The sequence below is a fragment of the Callionymus lyra genome, chromosome 4, assembly GCF_982586985.1.
Source record: "Callionymus lyra chromosome 4, fCalLyr1.hap1.1, whole genome shotgun sequence".
NCBI classification, from domain to species: domain Eukaryota; kingdom Metazoa; phylum Chordata; class Actinopteri; order Syngnathiformes; family Callionymidae; genus Callionymus; species Callionymus lyra.
In genome coordinates this window covers 16,207,184-16,225,800 of record NC_141821.1, presented here as the reverse complement: position 1 = coordinate 16,225,800, position 18,617 = coordinate 16,207,184, and the positions used below count along the sequence as shown (strand labels likewise).

Here is an 18,617-nt window from a genome sequence, read left to right as displayed (position 1 = left end):
TGTAGTGTAATGTAATGTATCATTGCAAATACTTGTGTTGTTTGTTTTTTCTTACTCTAATGGTGAGATGCTGCTTTCTACAAGATAATTATCAACATGTTTGCAGAATCTTTCACCACAATTAAACTAGAATAAGTCAAGATCAGTTTAATAGTCGCCATTGTTTTGTGTTTTAACAAACCAACGCCTTCACACACCTGAACACCGCCGGCTCAAGGCTTATTGCAATGTAACGGTGCATGGAGAAAGTATCCGTCAGCCGAGACCCACTTGAATATCTCCCTGTGATTTATGACTCGCATTCAGTGGCCAATCTGCCTCCAGACACCTCCACCAATAAACCTTAAAAAAGATTCAAGGATGGATTTGACCACTTTTTATTCTCCCATGACTGAGAGTTAAATTGTACATGATGCAATGAGATCATTTCATCCTTTCCATGCCCTCAAGTGGGATTTAGAAAGAAGAATGAAAATACCCCCACAGAGCAGCTAGAATGTCCACGCACCTGGCTCTAATTCTTCATTATTCAATGAAAATGAAAATGAAATTCACAATTCTAGCAGAACCAGTTACAAATAAACACATCTTAAAATAAAAAAATCAAGAATACAAAGTTGTGCCAACTTCTGGGAATGCACAGAAAAAATACAATAACATATAACAATAATCAGGCAGGATAAAGACTGATAAATACCAGTATTAAGATGTGTAAAATAAACTATTAACAAAATGTAAAATTAAAGAAGGCCAACATAAAACAACTATTAATGGAAATAGTAAAAATGTTTAGTTCAATCAGAATAAAACAAGTCAATGTCATCATATTTAGTCTCCATAAATGCAAAATGTACACACAATTAAACAGAAAAAATATATATTGACTTTTGTCACATAAAGGTTAACTTTTTTTTAATTAAATTATTTTTTATACATTATTGACCTAGTAAGATTTCCACAATTTGAAATCCTTTACTCCGTTGTAAAGCCCAGAGTACTTGAACTAACCCTTACCCTCCTAGCTCTTAAGAGTATTTTGGATTATTTGGTTACAATTTTCTCTGGACAAAACCAGGTATTACTGTTATTTTAAAATATAAATCGTTTAACTAGAATTGTGCACCTATGATTCAAAGATCAAGTTTTACTATCAATATGATGGATCCCTCAAATTTCAACCCTTGAAAGGTCTCCTTGGTGGCCTGAAAAACAAGTATTTTAAAGCTCTCCCACCTCTTACAATAAGTCTCAATTTCAAAATCTGTTTTAAACATTAAGAGGTTTAAGTTAAATTTGCATAGCTATTTGTATTGTAAATACAAATTAATCCTGTTTAGTCGGTCTTTTCTGCTGTGCCAAAAGAACAAGTTAAAAATGTTGACCTTGAAAACAAAATACAAATATCCAAACCTGAATGCACAGCCTTTTGTAACACTTTATATATATACATATTACAAAGTATTTAAAAAAAACATCCAAAACTACTCAGTGCATAACTATAGTAAATTGAGAATAAAAAAGCAAATATAGCAAAGACACCAAACCAGTTTAAAAAGTGAGAATGTACCTTCCAAGGAAGCACTTGGGAAACGTGGTGAGCTTCCGCTTCCGGTCCTTAATAAGGTGGCCCTTCGTCATGAGATGGTAGAGTTTCTCTCCCTTCTCTGAAACCATGAGCCACGTGTCTTGCTCCATGCCGAGCGTCAAGCCTGAAGATCGAGAGACACATTGTTAGAGTCAGCTTTGCTGGTGCTTAAATGATAACATTCAAGTGGAGAGAAAATTGAACAAAAATAATCCAAGTTTAAAAATACCAAAGAACTCATTTACTTCGTTTCAAAGAGAGAAATCAATCATCCGAATGAAGAATATCAGAGCTTACTTTTCCTGCGCTCGCGCTCCTTCATGATTGCTTCCAGCCACTCCTGCTTTTCCTCTGGGGTCTTCGCCATACAGACGAACCACTTGTTTTTGGCCGTGTTGTGAATCTTCCAGCCGTTGTTGACGATGTTGCCGCTGCTGTGGTAGTCAGCTGGTGGGAAGGAGACTTTTAGTAAGTGCTCTCCTCGCTTAGGGGAGGAACAAGATTTTCCCTTTTTCGAAAGATGATGTTCTTATTCATGTTCTCAAAGAGAAACTATGAATCCATGGTTTTGGACATTTAAAAAAAAAAAAAACCTGTTGGAACTTTGTGTTCACAGCCAAAGTCAGCCAAATGAGACAACACCCAGAGCAGAGAAACACAACCATCCCTTCTGACATAAGTACCGGACAGGATACACAAATATTATCTGATTATGGAAGCTTTTCTTAGAGAGAAGGGAGTTGTACTCCGTCCAAAATCAACACTCATTATGTGGGCCATGTGTAAAAGACATAAAACAGTCCTCTTTCTGAGGTTGTTTCTCGCATCCTCTCTAAACTGTCTTTCATTGATTTTGAGAGCTCCCTAATAATGTGATTCATGAGTTGACAACCTTGGAGAAGAAAACTCGTCTATCAGTATTATTTACTCCACGAAACTCCCCCAGAGAGACGCAGAAGCTACAGTCGGATGTTCCGTCAGAGAGAGACATTAAGTAGGCCTGAGCAACAAACAGTAAATCTATCTGGGTAATGTCCAGTGGGAAAGACTGGAGGAGCAAACATCTCTGACGCTCCTTGTTTGGTGTTTTCTTTCCAATGTTTGCAGGACTGCTCAAGTAATTAGTTGCTCTTGACCCAATTTTGCAAATTAAACTTGTGCATAATGGGTGTTATGTATGCTATTATATATTACCATGGAATAAGTCCCACTTCTATTATGTGTTGTAACAAAAATATTATTACTTTCCTTCGTGTAGGAAAACAATACTATGATAACATAAATAACTTAAGCTAAATTAATTAATGCTTTTCTGTCCAGGTCTCAATGAAGCTGGACCTGGTTCATAACCAGACACAGGTTTCGATTACAAAGACCTAGTTAGTAATTTAGATTTTTATGGGCCAATATGGAAGATTGTACCAGACATGTACTAATATACTGCTAATGGACATTACATCTATTTATTGATTATAAAGGGGTCGCAGAGCTTTGCAGGAGACCCCACCTGAAAGCTAAAATACATCCAATTTTGATAAAATTTAAACCATATATTATACACCAAGTAAGTGAGATTGCAACAATGAACTATTTTCTCTCCTTCATAAGGGTAGCTTTGGTATTTGGTTACAATTTTCTTTTCAACCTGGACAAAAAACAGGTATTTCAGCTAGTTTTTATGTGAATTATTTAACTACAATTGTGCTCCTATGATATAAAGAACTCTTCAGAATCAAGTTTTAGTAGCCATATGATCGATCTTTTATATTATCAAAAGCGTTTAACTCTTGTGCCGTCTCTGGGTCAAGGTGACCCGGTGGCCTGAAAAACAAACATATCTGTGATATCCCTTGTCTTGTGTTGTGTTGCCTTCACCTTGACCAGGGACAACACACGGGATGAAGAATGTTATTCAACATTTCAATTATCAGGTAAAAGAAAATAATAAAGAGCAAAATTCATAGGCAGTAAACAACAGCAAACCTCAAATATGACTAAAATCCTTTGTATAGTCATGTCTTTTATTGGAAAGCATGATGGGAGTTTTTTACACTCTCCCATTTAACAGCAAAAGCGTGGCAGAGAAAAAGTCGCTGCACCTTCATTACATCGGAATCCAAGCCAAAAAAAACTGTGCCATCACTCTGGATTTCAGATTAAAATCTGCTGTATGTGGTGCAGAACACCCACGAGTCACTGCACCAACGCCTGTCCACTGTGTTTATCCTGCCGTTCTCTCTCCAGACCTAAACCCATCCGTCTCTCTCCCAAAAACACCCAACGAGCGTCCATGGACAAGTGTGGTCGAAGAGAGGAAATGATGGCTTCCACAAATATAAATGTTAATCGGTGGCTGCGAGCCGCCAAGAGACACAGACTTAAGGTCAACAGTCAGTTGTGGAGATGTTATTTTTATTGAATTGTGTCTAAAAATAAAACACTGTGATGGGATTGTCGAGTGTGTACTTTTGTTTTCGGAGTCATTTGAGAGAGTTTTTTTTAAATAACAAAGATGTCCAACTACTCACCTGTTCCGTCATCTACATTTTCAACTTCCATCACTTCTGTGTTGATTCGGCCACGGAACAAGTAGCGAGGACCCTCTGTCGCCGTCTTGCTGTTTTTTAAACGTCTGAAAGAAATAAACATTATAATTGCACCTGGTTGGTTAAACACTTGTTTGTTTACACATCAGTGATAGGATGCTCCATCCCCGGTGTGTGAGGGAGAGGTACCGCAGGTCCTTCCTCCCTGCTGCCATCAGACTCCACAACAAGAACACACCAAGATAACTATTTAACTGCACCTCTTGTTATTTATGTAAATATGATTGTGTATATATTATATAGCGCAGATTTATCTTTTATTCTATTTAGATTTTCTTTCTCGTTTTTATTTCTGGGTGTTTTTATTTCTCTTGCTGTTGTTAAACCGAATTTCCCCTCGCGGGACTAATAAAGGTTTTCTGATTTTCTGATTCTGAGCCGTGATGTTCACATTCAAGCTGAATATTTTATCCTTAAATGCCACCAATTCATGTTAAAACAGAAAAAAATTAGTGCAGCAAATTGCGGTTGTTCCACAAAGTTTCTCTCACCAACAACAAAGGCTTCTAAGAACCGTTGGGAGTGTTGGGAGGACCTGCCTCTACATGGAACTGCCCTGACCTTGCAGCTGCACACAAACGTATGCCAGCCATGTCAATTTGACCGGATTACTTATGGGCAGGAAAGAGTGAGCGGGGGTGTCAGTAGGAAATGATGCCAGGTGCCAATCGTAGGGCAGCGGTTCCTCTTCTTTAACGCTACATCATTGGGAACAAGCACCACATACAGGATTGTGGCACAGTGACAAAAAGAGTGAAGCGTGTTCTGTCCTGAAGCCATGTGTACATTTGTGGTCGTGTAACACGGGACGTTTTTGTAAAATTGGATGAAGAACAGTTGTTGTTTCTCAAGTACGATGCATCTCACTGAAGCATGAAGCTCTTATTAAAGTAGTTTCACAACAACAATTAACCGCTTTACGATTTTTCCCTTTTGGTCGTACAGTAATGCGTTCAGCCTTGGGATTTATTTCACATATTCACCTTTGTTTTTTTGTGTTTCTTCACAGGGTGCTGCCCACATGAAACAAACTAAACATTGTATTTTATATTTGGGACATTGCAAGCTGTTCTGACAAATAATTAAAGCCATCATTATAGGCAATTTTTAATCATACACTCAAAGCTAACAGAATGTTTTGCTATGAAAAAAAAACACTGAAAATGTTGAAATCATTTCTTGGACTGGCACCTTCAATGTAAGTTGGCTGTCATGATATTTTAAAACATGTAAACTTCTTAAATATTGTAAGGCTAGTCCAAAAATGTGATTTTTTTCAAAGCAGAAAATCCCTGATAATTGTTCCATGTGACAACATTTAAGGGTCTCGTGTTTCAACTCATATGCTCCAATTCTATAAATTATACATACATTTGTAAGGTAAGGATCTTGGTTTCATTCAAAATTAATATTTTTCCAAAAATGTGATTCTGTAAATTTATTTAAATAGCTTGAAAGACACATCTGTACACACCTGTTTTTCTTTTTGCAGTAAACCAGAAGCTTGTCAAACAGGAAGAAAATCCTTTCTTGAATGTTTCCTGCTGAAATCTTCAACAAAACGCCCTGCATCAGCATTTCTGTGCACGTGTCTGTGATGTTGGAGCCCTGGAAACGAAAACAAAAAAAAAACACATAATGAAAGAGTGAATTAATACTTGATGAGAAAGAGTTGACATGATTCATTCATTAACTTTGATGATGCTCAATAATTGGCGCGATTTTTTTTTTTTTTATGGAGGTAGAAGAACACTTGTTTCCACTGCGGATTATATCAATGTTAAACAGAAAGATTCCTATTTGTATTTTATAAGTTATTCTCTCAACCTTTCAGTTTGAAGCGGAGATTGGCTACAAAGCACAGCCTTTCCTGTTCATTCCCTCCAGGGTCTGTAAAAACACGCAGCTTCCTCGGAGCAGATTGCTGGGGGACTTTATAACATGGAGCTGTTAATAGCCTCTATAGAATAACATCCCCTTCAGTCAAACCATGGGCTTAAATGTCCTGTCTGGTCACCATATTGGTTCTGGGTCCCTGGTTGGAGTGATAAAAAACATGCAGTCTGCTTTGAGAATTTACATCCACTGTTTGATAAGCCCTTACTAAAAGTCTAAAAATAACTTCCAACAGGAAAAAGCACTAAACACTTCAACTGGAGACCTCGGTGAACCGGAGCCCATCCTTCTTTTCCTTTTCACATACCTTTAAAGTCTTCTTTTAATTCCCATTCCTTCATCTCCATCTTTGACAAAACTTCTCTCACACTCACTTTTGGGACCGAACCTTCTCTTCCCCTTTCCTCTGACCACATGTTCATCTAATTTGAAAGCAATAAACGTGTGAACGCCAGACGCCACAGTCACTAAAAGCGGCGGGCGGCGGCATCAGTCAGCAATTACATCCATCCATGCCACCGTAATGGAAGAAACAACACTTCCTCTTTGTGTTTCATTTACTTCTCCTACAGACTTTTTTCTCATTTTCTTCTTTTGATCTCATTCATTTCCACTTTCTCTGCTGCTTTGAACTTTCTATAACAGCCTTTGAATCCCCTTTTTTTGTCAGTGCCGCAAACAGAACGTGATGCTGACCTATAGGAAGGTTTGACAAAAGTATTGATGAACTTCGGATTGAAAAAACAATACGATAATATATATATAAAATAAAAGGTTAAACGTGGAGCCTAGTGAAAAAACCCAGAGGTTGGCAGTCGTTACCAGGATGACCACGATGAGCCATCGCCCGATCACGCCCACACAAGGTGAACCTGCCAGGACACACAGCTGCGGAGCATGTTAGAGCTAACTCTGGAAAAAGCTCTCCGAAATCCTCCATCTTCCTTCGACACCCACTCAAACACGCAGCAAACCCAATCCAGTCGTCTTTTCGTGCCGTTATTCCTTATTTTCTTCTAAATTCAATCTTATTTCAATCCCATGCACTGCGGCGTGCGACACGAGGAGTGCGAGGAGGGCTGAGCTAACGTTTAAAATTAATGAAAGTGCTAAAGGGCAAACTCCAGTAAAGCTCCGACCACAAATGGGGCCTATTTTCTCATATCTGCTGCTTGACTGAAAAGTCAAAATTCAGTAAAAGCTTTTGATTGTTGCCCAGAGGGAGTTTTAAAATGTTCTTTACTTTGAGAAAATGAAAGAAAAATAGTGAATTGCTTTGACAATGTTTATGAAATATAATTTACTATGAGATGAAACTTATTTAAGGAAGATACTGGGAAATAAAAGTCCAACTAACATGAAACAACAAAGATTTTACAATAATTATTGCTACGTTGGCAATAACTAAATTTCAGGGTCAAGGTGACCCAAAGGCCCGAAAACAAATGTATTTGTGGTATCCCTTGTGTTTACTCTGGGTCAAGGTAAACAGCTTTGAGAAATGGTGAAGGTTGTTCACCGGGTTACCTTGACCCTGAGTTAACACAAGGGCTAATATGCTGCGAGAAAGAAGACAACTAAATACAACCTTAAATGTACAAATAATTGAAGATATTATTACATGTGCATACTGTCAAACTACTTATAACTGTTTTTTTTAAACAAAAGTAGCTCATGAGAGATGCATTTATAGCAAAATTCAATTGGTTTTGGATGTTTGTCCACTGATTGTGAGATGTTCTGAAAAATGGAAACCCATGGGATTTTAACACCCAAGGCTGCAGTTGATCACATGCGTTTTTTTTCAAAGCCACACAAACGTATTCACGACACTTGTGTGTCGAACAATAGTCTCTTCATACGACTACTGGACCTACTAACCTCATTAAGAAAAGCCAAGACCAGGAAGAAAGGCAATTAAGGAAGTGTGATGATGATTGGATTATGTCGGCTTAAACCATGACGACTTTAGCTACAGGATCGTTGAGCCGTGAAGAAACTGACTATTGTGAATGCACTCCATTGTCCAGCACTTAAAAGGCTGGAAAAGTATTCCTCGGTCGCAATCTCTGCTAACTTTCTGATGTCACGCAGTGGTTTCAGATAAGTCAGGATGTTGAGATTCGTTGCGTCTCAGCTTGAAGGAGCAGAAAAACACAAGTATGGCAGTTGAGAGTTACCTCCCAGCCTTCGATGTGGGACTGCCATTCCTCCAAAATCTCCAACTTTTCCATCTGTCTCTTGGCCTCATTGATGTTGGAGCACACCGCCTTCATCATCTGCAGAGACTCTTGAACCAGAGCGTAGTCATTATGCTTCTTTGGCGTCCTCTTCAGCAGTTCCTGCAATCACCCAGTGAAACTTGCTTTTAGAGAATAGCAAGGTATAATAAACATAACTTTCCAAGAAACATCACGTGCAACAAACGACTCCCGTTATTTATTAAGTTAATAACAAGTTTAGCTTTGAGCTTAAGCTATTGATTTTCTATGTATATCTTTAAGTCATGTATGAACGTAATACATTTAAAATAATGAACATAAATAATGAAGGAATGGTGAACATGTTCAAGTAAATCATGGCTTATCTTAGTGAATCATTTTTCTTGATTGTTTCACTACTTAAATGAGTAAAAATAAAGTTTAAATGTGACATAATAATGGAGGTTTTTTTTATCTGTACAAGAGAAATATATAAATAAAAGAGTGACAGACTGACATAAGTAATATCTCGCGATAATGGAATGTAAAAACTATTTAGATCATGAAATATATTCATCATCAGTTAAAACGGTGTGTGATTACTGTGTATAAATCAAGAGATAATATTATAAGGTGTTTTTCAATGTAACAGTTGAAAACAACGTTTGTCCTATTTTGGTTGTCAAACTGACCTCAAGGTCGATGGACTGCTACGCTCAACCCCGTTAAAGCAAGTTGAATATTTATAGAGATTAGAAACACAAACTCCTACTAAACGCCAAGGTTGGCTTTAGATCTGATTTATGCTTTTCAGGATGTGTCTGCAGCCACCGATGGCTATCTGGGACATCCCAAAAAGAGGCCTTGGCAGCTGCCGGACATCAAAGCAGGGCGTCAGATTACCCACTTTTTACTCCCATTCCTGGGCCGGTCCCGGCGGCTGTTTACAGAACGTCTAGGTGAATTAATAGATCCTCGCAAGATGAATGAGCGTGGGCAGCTCATTCACAACTTTAAATATGCCTTTGAAATTGCACTCCACTGTAATCACACGGGGAAGTGCAAGTTTCTAAGATAACATCTGGGAGTATGAATAGTGCCGGGCTGTAGTGTAAATTTGCAGCTTGAAAGTGATGAGCGGAGCTGTGTTGTTGTTACAAAAGTACTTCTGCGGGCAGATGAAGACGTGTCTTACTATGCGACTTCAACAACGAGAACTGTGACCATGATGGGATGGACGACAGTAATTACTAGTTGGTGATGGAGGAGAAGAGTGGACCCTCCGGAGGTGGCACGAGGGAGTGGCATCTTAATCACACACGGCTATTATCCACAAGGTCGTACTTACTCTTAGGAGCAGCGGGTACTTGCAGATCCGCTGAATGGGAGCCACGAGGTAACCCTCCAGCGGGATCTCTGTGTTTTTCCTCCCGCCAAGCAACATACAGTTCTAAAAACGACAGAAATGAGGATTTAGTGACTTACTTTAATTAACAGAGGATTAAAAAATGTAGCTGTTGGGTTTCAGTTCTGACAACATAATCGTCAGATGCAAAAAAATGGTTTTAAGTTCAGATCATTTATCAAAGGATACATACAGTAAATGTTCCAGATCAAGCTAAGTCAATTGGAAAATACAACATTAAGTAGATTATTGCCAACCGAATCATCCATCCATCTACAAATTGTTTCTCAATGTGTTTTTTGGAAGCAAGTATGATAAGACTACTGTCCCCCTGCTGTCTCATTGATAGCAATAGATATGTAATGCTGGTACATTTTTCGAACCTATATAGAGAATTCTGAGCAGCTCTAGTAGAAGAACTCACATTTCCCCGATCCTTAAAACTCTTCACTGGCTGCCAGTTTCTTTCAGGATCAATTTTAAAATTCTGGTTCTTACTTTCGGATCTATTCATGGTCAGGCTCCTCCTTACATCTGTTATCTGATCCAGCCTTACACCCCAGCTCGGGCTCTGAGGTCTGTGGATCAGAATCTACTGATGGTTCCTGAACACGGTTCAGGACCAGAGGAGAGAAATCCTTCCAGGCTGTTGCTCCTAAGCTTTGGAACGATCTTCCTCTCTCTGGGTTTGATGGATCTACTGACTCCTTCAAGAAACATCTTAAGACACTATTATTTGGGCAGACTTTTCCTTGATTTTCTGGGACTTGTTACCCTGGTCTAGAAAGCGCTTTACAAATAACCTTTACTTAATTACTCACTTACTATTTATTCTTTTTTAAGAAGGTCCTGTAAACGTATCCATTTTCAATAATTGTGTACAACAAGGTGAGACGATGTTCAGTCTAACTGTGTAAACAATAAAAAACAGATTCATTGTGTTTATGAGGCCAAAGGTTAAGTGTCAGGCATGTAAATGTACCCATCACGGGAGGTAGATTCACAGTAACACAAGACTGTTGGTTCCGTGGATGGAAGTCGAGGTCACAAGAATGTCAGGACTTTTTAAAACTCATTAAACTAACAAGAGGTTAAGAGACACAATAAAAGTCCTAATCAGAACAGTAACTAGTAGTCGCACCATTTACCGTACAGACGTATAAGAACATGTGAGGCGGAACCAGCACCGTTTGCTTGTCATGTTCGTAATCGTAAAATAGATAGTAACAGAATCTGGACGGAAGAGAGGGTAAACGTGGGAGGCGACACTGTTAAACACAATCACATGGGCTCAAACCAGCAGTATTCATGTGGTCATCTTTTGTTCTCCGAAGACTCCCCTGTGAGAGTGAAAGTGTGTTGGGATGGGATCAGGAAGTCCACCCACACACACGGGCCGGAGTCACATCTGCTGTCCAACATGTGCAGCATATAGAGTTTAACACAAGCCAGCTGCCTTGTGTGGGCTCACTGTTTGTATTTCTAAAGGATCTCTGCACCCTGGGGCTGCAATAGCATGAGATCCACAGGTCTTCGATTCCTAAATCTTGGTGATGTAGTGGGTTCACTCACCGCCATGTGGGACACATTTTTAAGTCAGCACTGTTAAATCATTTTTACTTCTCAATAATGGATTAAGGAGATATTAGCATGTATAATATGACGTTGCTCAAAATACACCTGGAAGAATGTTTTCTACAACGGGAATAATAATAAGGGATTTGCACAGTATGGGTTTGTTTAATGTAGAATAATATCGAGCAGGTCGACTTTGAAAAATAAGTTGTTTTTTTTGATGGTGAAATACAAGTTCATCTCATTATATTCATGCTCAGAGACTTTTTACCAGTAAACATGTTCGTATGCTTCTGATCTTGTTGAGCTCCAGCAGAAGCCTCTGGGCCTTCTCGTGATTTCCACAGTATTCGTCGTAGATCTGGAAGCGGCTCCTCTGCATCACACGAGTAGAGAGAGAGAGTTAATTACGTGAAGAAGAGATGATGAAGAACAACAGGAAAATGATGGATTATCTTAAAGCAAAAACAAAAAAATGTACTGCGAAAAGAAATAAATGAGACAAAAGGGGGTTCTGGCCCTGCATTCATATTGACTGATATATATTCACCTCCATCCTCACATTCCCACCGTGAGATACATCATGCATTAGTCATGTGCACCAACCATCTTGTTTACCTGGAAGCATCATGACGGACAACTTTCTTAAGACAACATCTCCTAGCGAGTCTGTTGTTGTCTTTAAAAAATCAGTTACACGTTACATGTAATTGTTACTTCCACCGCTTGTACTTAAGTAGTGTTAAGTCTCAATTCATTGACCATCTGGTTTGTTTTCGTCTTCAGGAAGAAAAATCTAATTACGTAACAGCTTCTTGGAATCATAGATGAGTTAAGAGGAGCAAAGATAAATCACTTATCAAGGAGAAAGAAGAGAGTGTAGTAAATCCTCGCGAAAATGCTGAACTCCATAGTACTTTAAATTAAATTAAATGTTGTCATGTTATCAACATCTGAAAAATGTGAACATGTGACCCCCTTTAAAAGATGATTCACGCTCCATGTGCATTTCTGAGAATGTCAAGTTAAACACATGAAGCCGTGTGCATGGCGACCTTGAAGTCAAAATAGAACAAAAAACCCTGAAATTATGCTTTATCCATATAGTTAACTTTCCTATAGTCGAAATGACAGATTGGACATTCCCTTTCTTTAAAGTTAAATACACGTTAAACTCACAAAGTGCAGGAAGCAGCGTCCGATTTCATGATGCGCGTGAGGCTCAGGATGGAGGAGTTCCTCCACCATGACCAGGAAGTCTCTGTGAACAGCCAGCACTTCTTCTATATTGGAGAATAAAACCTGGAACAGCCAAAAAACATCACGTGAGCACATTATTACCACTGAATTTAACCACTAGTGTAGAAGAGGATCTAGAAAAAATGTCTCTGTAAGATTACCAACTGGTAAAGTTAACCTTGTTAGCATCCCAATCGCGATTTTACTTACAATTTGAAATAATGCAACAAAAGTACAGGCATGCATACATTCAATTACTTTATTGAATAACATTAAAAAATGTTACCTGATAACAGATCATTAATTTCTACGTTTTACAGCTTCTTGGGCAGCTACACTAACAACACTAATAATGCTAATGTAGCTAATAAACTAAGATATTAATAAAGCTAACATTTTTACACAAAATATAAAACTGACATTTCTCTTAACCGTTTGGATCATAAAAAAAAGCTTTTCATGCATTGTGGTGCAAATGGGTGGAAGTGAATGTACAAGAATGTCTGCTAAAAATACACCAATACAGAAAATGATTTATAACAAAATTGATCTAAATATGTTAGGTTTTTCAGTTTTATTTATCAAATATTACTCATCAGTTTAACATAACTTCTTTCCAGGATAGGTTTTTTTTAATTCCATTTTGCTTTATTTTAAAAAGCCGTGTTTTGAAGAACAAAAATAACTTTTAATAGTACAGTTTTATTGAGCCATTTTCACAATTAATGACATTTACTGGATCATTTTGTGTTTTTTTAACTGCTTTGAAAAGACATTTTGTTTTTATTAGTTTAATAGGACATTTACCTTGTATCCCCTAAATCGGTAAACTTCTCCAATGGTATATTTAATAACAAAAGTCTAAAATCAGAAATAAAAGTTTAGATATACTGCATATCTGAATGACATCTCAATTATTATCTAATTTACCGTTTCTCTATATTTCATATGAATAGCTCTTCTGTTAAAATTCCGGCGGCTGATCAATAGTCGCGACTCTCTGTGGTCTGTATGTCTCAACACTGTTTGATGTCTGAACAATAAAAGCTGCGGTTTTCATTCTAATCCCCGCCTGACAAAGAAATTAATCAATATGCCTCAAGTATTGCTGATCTGATTTATTTTATCCGTTTTATGTGGTGTTGACTTGTGTTTCCTCTTATATATATTGTGGTGATACTCAACAATGCACTTATTTATTCAAGAAAATTAAAAAATCCAAATCCAAGGACTGAAAACCAAGAGATGTTTTATGGTCTGTCATGATATCACATCTGGCAGCCTTCCGTCCCAGCCGTCATCCCTACTTTCCAGAGGCGTCCGAGTACAGCATGTTCTCAAACAAACCCCTAAACAGGACACATGCAGTAAATATCCACTGAATGTGTGTTTACCTCCAAAAGTAAGCCTTCTCGGTGAGAAACACCCAAATATGAGGGAGCATCTTTTATTATACTCAAGCCAGTTATAAACGGATTATATTTCCAGCTGCTTCCTGGGCCGCCCACAGCTTCATTCAGACTATTTTAGGGTCAAGCGGCAACATAGACCAGGAAGTCACTTTATTTACCTTCCTTTTCTGTTTTTAAGGGGTTAATTGAGTCGGGGTCTGGTGCACCGATGAAATCCAAGGGGCCCTTGATTTTCTTCAATCTGCTATTTGACTTCTCACTTCATAGTTTGACCCTCACCTTTACCGTTTCCTCTGTAATGTTCTTGTCCAGCTTGGTGGCTGCGTACTGGTCGAGCCGATGTAGAAACACCTTTGGGAGGGCAGGAAAAGGAAAGGAACAGTTAACACTTTTCTAATGGCCTGTGATTGAATTACCTTCTGGAGTCTTATGGGTTGGACATTTTAACAGGTGAAAGAAAAGACTTGATCTGAGGGTTTGCAGCTGCAACACTTGACTGCCAGAGCGAAGAGGAGACTTGATACACACGAAACACAATCTTTGCACCGGTGGAGAAAAAAAGAAAAAGGCAAACATAATTATTGCACTGCACAAGAGGCTTCAAAGAGGATAGTTACTGGACGGAGATTGAAACTAGAGATCCAGTGAGATTGAAATGTTCGAACTGTCCTAATCCAGATGGACTCTGGTTCCCAGGCAGCAGTACGCTTCAGGCACACATTACATTCCTTGAAGAGAATTCATTTTTAAAACAGGACTCTACGGGAACTTGTCTTTCTATGAATGCCTGCTGAAATGGATCAGCAGCTGCTTCCAAAAAAAAGAGAATTAATTTTTTAAAGATTAAACCAGACACCTTGTTAAGCAAACTTCTTGGTTATCTCTTGTACCTCCTTTTTACCTCTTTTAACCTCAGCTTTAAATTTGAATAAGAATCCACTTGAATCATTCAGAATCGACAAGTTGCTAGAAAAGAAAAGGATCGCAAAGATGCTGTCTAACTTCAAATACATTAAGTTTCTTCACTGAACCGAACTAAGGAAATAAACACTGTGGCAAAAACCAATTGTTTTCCTTTTCTTTTATCACCGTTTAAGCACCAGTAGGCATTTAAATGATAAGCATCCTTTTTTTAAATAATCAAATACATGGTTGCTCATTAAAAGTAACCATTTTAATTACAAGTGACTTGATTTATGATCAACGTACACCAAGTAGCAATTCTCAATTTCATGTCTCTTTGGACAGCCAAGTAATCTCTAGGAACAAAAACACTTTACTGTATTGTATGATTAACATACTCAAATCAACTTCAGGAAAAATTCTCTTAATATGTATTTATGTACATTTTGTCCTATTGTATTGCGCTTCACATCGTCTACTGTCAAGATGGTTACCTAAAGGTTACATTTCCATTCGTCCTAAACACAGGAAGCAGCAAACAACCAGGCAGCCAGTCTTCCTAATTGCTCTGAAGCCACACAGCTAAGTAAGCCACAAAACGACAAATGCCAAGTGATTTAACTGGGATCCTGAAAGTGAAAATGCTTGTCTGCCCAAACACTTTGCAACAGTACTTGACATTAAACATAAATTAACCGAACGAAACCAAAGTGGCAAAGTAAACAGGCACTTTGACGTCAATGGCTCGCTTCATAAAACTTTACAAAGAAAACCAAAATATAAAAAAGCTGCCAGAACCAAAACCCAAGATTGATCAAAGGCCCGACCATGATAAAATAACATTATCACACAAAACTCATGCACCCACAAAAGGAACAATGGCTGACGCACTGACTGATGAGGGTACAGAACTATTATTGGACCGAATGTGCTTGTGAATAACAACTCGACCAGATATCTGAACAAAATGCTGAATTGAGTTCAGAAGCCAGTTGTCAAGTTTACATAACTCTTTAATTTGTTTACCAACCTAACAAAACTCATTGTCTTTGTCTTCCAATATGATTTATTAGAATTTTAATGAGTCAGCAGTGACGTTGGGGAGCTGTTTGAGGTCAACTTAAAGGAAAAGCTAGTGTGTTGATTGTTATTGCAGTTGGTCAAATAGCAACCACATTTACCTTTAAGACATGACAAGCAAGCTTAAATCATATTTCTCTTGGGAGTTGTGGATGGTTCTTAGAACATATGTTAAAAAAAAAAGAAAACCAAAAGATCGCCTTGTTGATGCTGATCCTAAATCAGCTCCAGAACACGAACTTGGCTTGCTCCGTTTATAGAAACAGTAATGGTACCCAGAGCAATTGTAAAAGTAATAAGTCCATTTCAGGGTTTAAAAGGTGTGTTGTAAGGTCACAAAACAGAATCTCTGAGATTAAATGCAGGGGCATGGTTGGATTTTATTGCATACCTTAAATTGCATGGTTTGTTGATATAAATTATTGATGTAAATAAAACACAAAATCAAAAAAATCACCAACAAAATCACCAACAAATATTGACAGAGTTCTAATCTGGCGATAAAATACATGACAGGAAATAATACCACTACTGTTGAACTCTTGTGTGGCTCCTTGAAGGAATTTAGCCGTTTCTTAAATAGATGTTGGACTCTATTGTTCTCATCAGTATGTTTCTGTTTGAACAAATCTATCTTTTCATTGATAATGAAAATGCTTTGTTTATCTGGAGATTAAATCTTGTTTACCCGACTCTACTGTGATTGGTTTCTCACCATGCGTCGTTAATCCAGGAAGTTTCCATTTCTAAGGGACTCGTTGTATAAACAAAGTGATTACAGCTGGATGGAGAAGTGAAGCCATTATTACGTCATAATGGACTCCGCTCTTGTAACCTTTCATTCGCCGAGATTTCAAATGGGGAGAACTTTATAAAGTAATAAGTTCAAAACATGGTCGTGATGAGGGACTTACTGCATCTCGGAGAAGAAGACTTCAACATTTGAAACATGTTAGTAAATCTGGAAAGTCAATGATCATCTTGAAAACCATCTTGAATAATCAGATCCTTTGTCACGGTCCGCCACCATGCTGATTGTAATTCTCTGAATGCGGAACTCTTCCGCTTGCCAGCATTAGCATCTGATTAGCAATTCTAATACTAGAAACGAGGAGCAGATTTTGGAGGGACCTTTGCAAAGGCTTCGTGGCGCTAGAATATACAGGACAAGGATGTCCAATTTGCATCAGGCTGACGTGAACCATCAAACGCTGTGAGCTCATTGGGAGGTCCATTATATCAGTTTTTAATAATGTACAGACCGTTCATCAGGAAAGGGCAATTAAATTGTACATTTAGATCTATTAGAAGCACGTTACAATGCACGCTGACACACGGTTTAATGTGTTGCAGAGACGGTGAGTCAAATGTCACCACAACACATGGTGATAGAGAGTTTTTAATCACAGTAAAGTGATCACGAACAAGACCCTCATGGCCGGCTGCTGTACAGCCATACACACAAATTTAATTAATCAACAAGACTTTAATCATATTTCTCTTGGGAGTTGTGGATGGTTCTGAGAACATATGTTAAAAAAAAGCAAACCTAAAGATCGCCTTGTTGATGCTGATGCTAAATCAGCTCCAGAACATGAACTTGGCTTGCTCCGTTTATAGAAACAGTAATGGTACCCAGAGCAATTGTAAAAGTAATAAGTCCATTTCTGGGTTTAAAAGGTGTGTTTTAAGGTCACAAAACAGAATATCTGAGATTAAATGCAGGGGCATGGTTGGATTTTATTGCATACCTTAAATTGCATGGTTTGTTGATATAAATTATTGATGTAAATAAAACACAAAATCAAAACAATCTGATTCACAGAGTTCTAATATGGCGATAACAAACATGTAATAAAAGTGTTCTGTTTCAGGGGCTTTTCTAGAGTGCACTGCAGTTTTCAAATCCCAGCTCATTTTGCCTTTAAGTCAATTAGTTTTTTTTTTTATTATTGTTGTTGTTTCAATGACAACAGTAGCATTTATGAAAAGTAAAAGTTACGCTGAAGATTCAGTATGTGCATGTTTTTAATATTCCTATTTACCTCCTATGTTGGTCTTTTTTCTCTTCTTATATTATATATTTATACAGATATACCATAGTAACACAGACTCAAAATTAAGAAGTACCAGGACCTCCTCCCAGTTGAAGAAGTACTTCACCGTGTTGTCATCCAAGATGCTAACCGACAAGAATTCTAAACCACCTCACCTGGCCTTTTGTATAACTGAATAAGTCTCTCCTGACTGGTTGAACTCTCAGGACAATTTCATAAATCATTCTTTTCCACAACAGACTGATTAAATCCACATGATTGAAAACACTGTCGATAAGAGCCAGATTGATAAACGATAGGACAAACATAAGCCAAAATGATGTTTTTTCAGGGTATTTTCTTAAATGTTTGGATGCCTTTAAATCATTTCCTAAAACTTTTTTTTTTCCCCATCAGAAGGAATTTCAATAAGAAACATTTACCCAGGGCTAAGAGAAACAAAATGAAGTCCAAGAAGGAGGACAATTACGAGAGTGGTTCAATCTCAACTATCCATCAGACATAAGCATAAAAAAATATATCGAATGGCAAAAGTGTAATTGCCTGGTTTGTTCCGTCGATGCACAAGAAAGAGCCTCACATTAAAAGCCCATTCGTGTTTTGGTTCCTACCCAGGGTGCATGCCTTATTGCCTATGATGAATAGATTGGTTTAACCG

At 37.9% G+C, this 18,617-nt stretch overlaps 1 protein-coding gene across 1 annotated transcript in view; it reads right to left on the bottom strand.

The window, feature by feature from the left end:
* The window catches only part of prex2 (phosphatidylinositol-3,4,5-trisphosphate-dependent Rac exchange factor 2), an 88,870-nt gene that overhangs the window by 58,778 nt on the left and 11,475 nt on the right, over positions 1-18,617 (bottom strand). The window contains exons 2-10 of the mRNA XM_087788954.1: positions 14,199-14,270; positions 12,448-12,570; positions 11,540-11,644; positions 9,637-9,738; positions 8,268-8,429; positions 5,666-5,799; positions 4,114-4,217; positions 1,883-2,032; positions 1,568-1,709 (exon numbers count right to left, since the gene is read on the bottom strand). Of these exons, the coding sequence (XP_087645080.1) occupies positions 1,568-1,709; positions 1,883-2,032; positions 4,114-4,217; positions 5,666-5,799; positions 8,268-8,429; positions 9,637-9,738; positions 11,540-11,644; positions 12,448-12,570; positions 14,199-14,270 (1,094 nt within the window). The remainder of the gene's footprint in view (positions 1-1,567; positions 1,710-1,882; positions 2,033-4,113; positions 4,218-5,665; positions 5,800-8,267; positions 8,430-9,636; positions 9,739-11,539; positions 11,645-12,447; positions 12,571-14,198; positions 14,271-18,617) is intronic.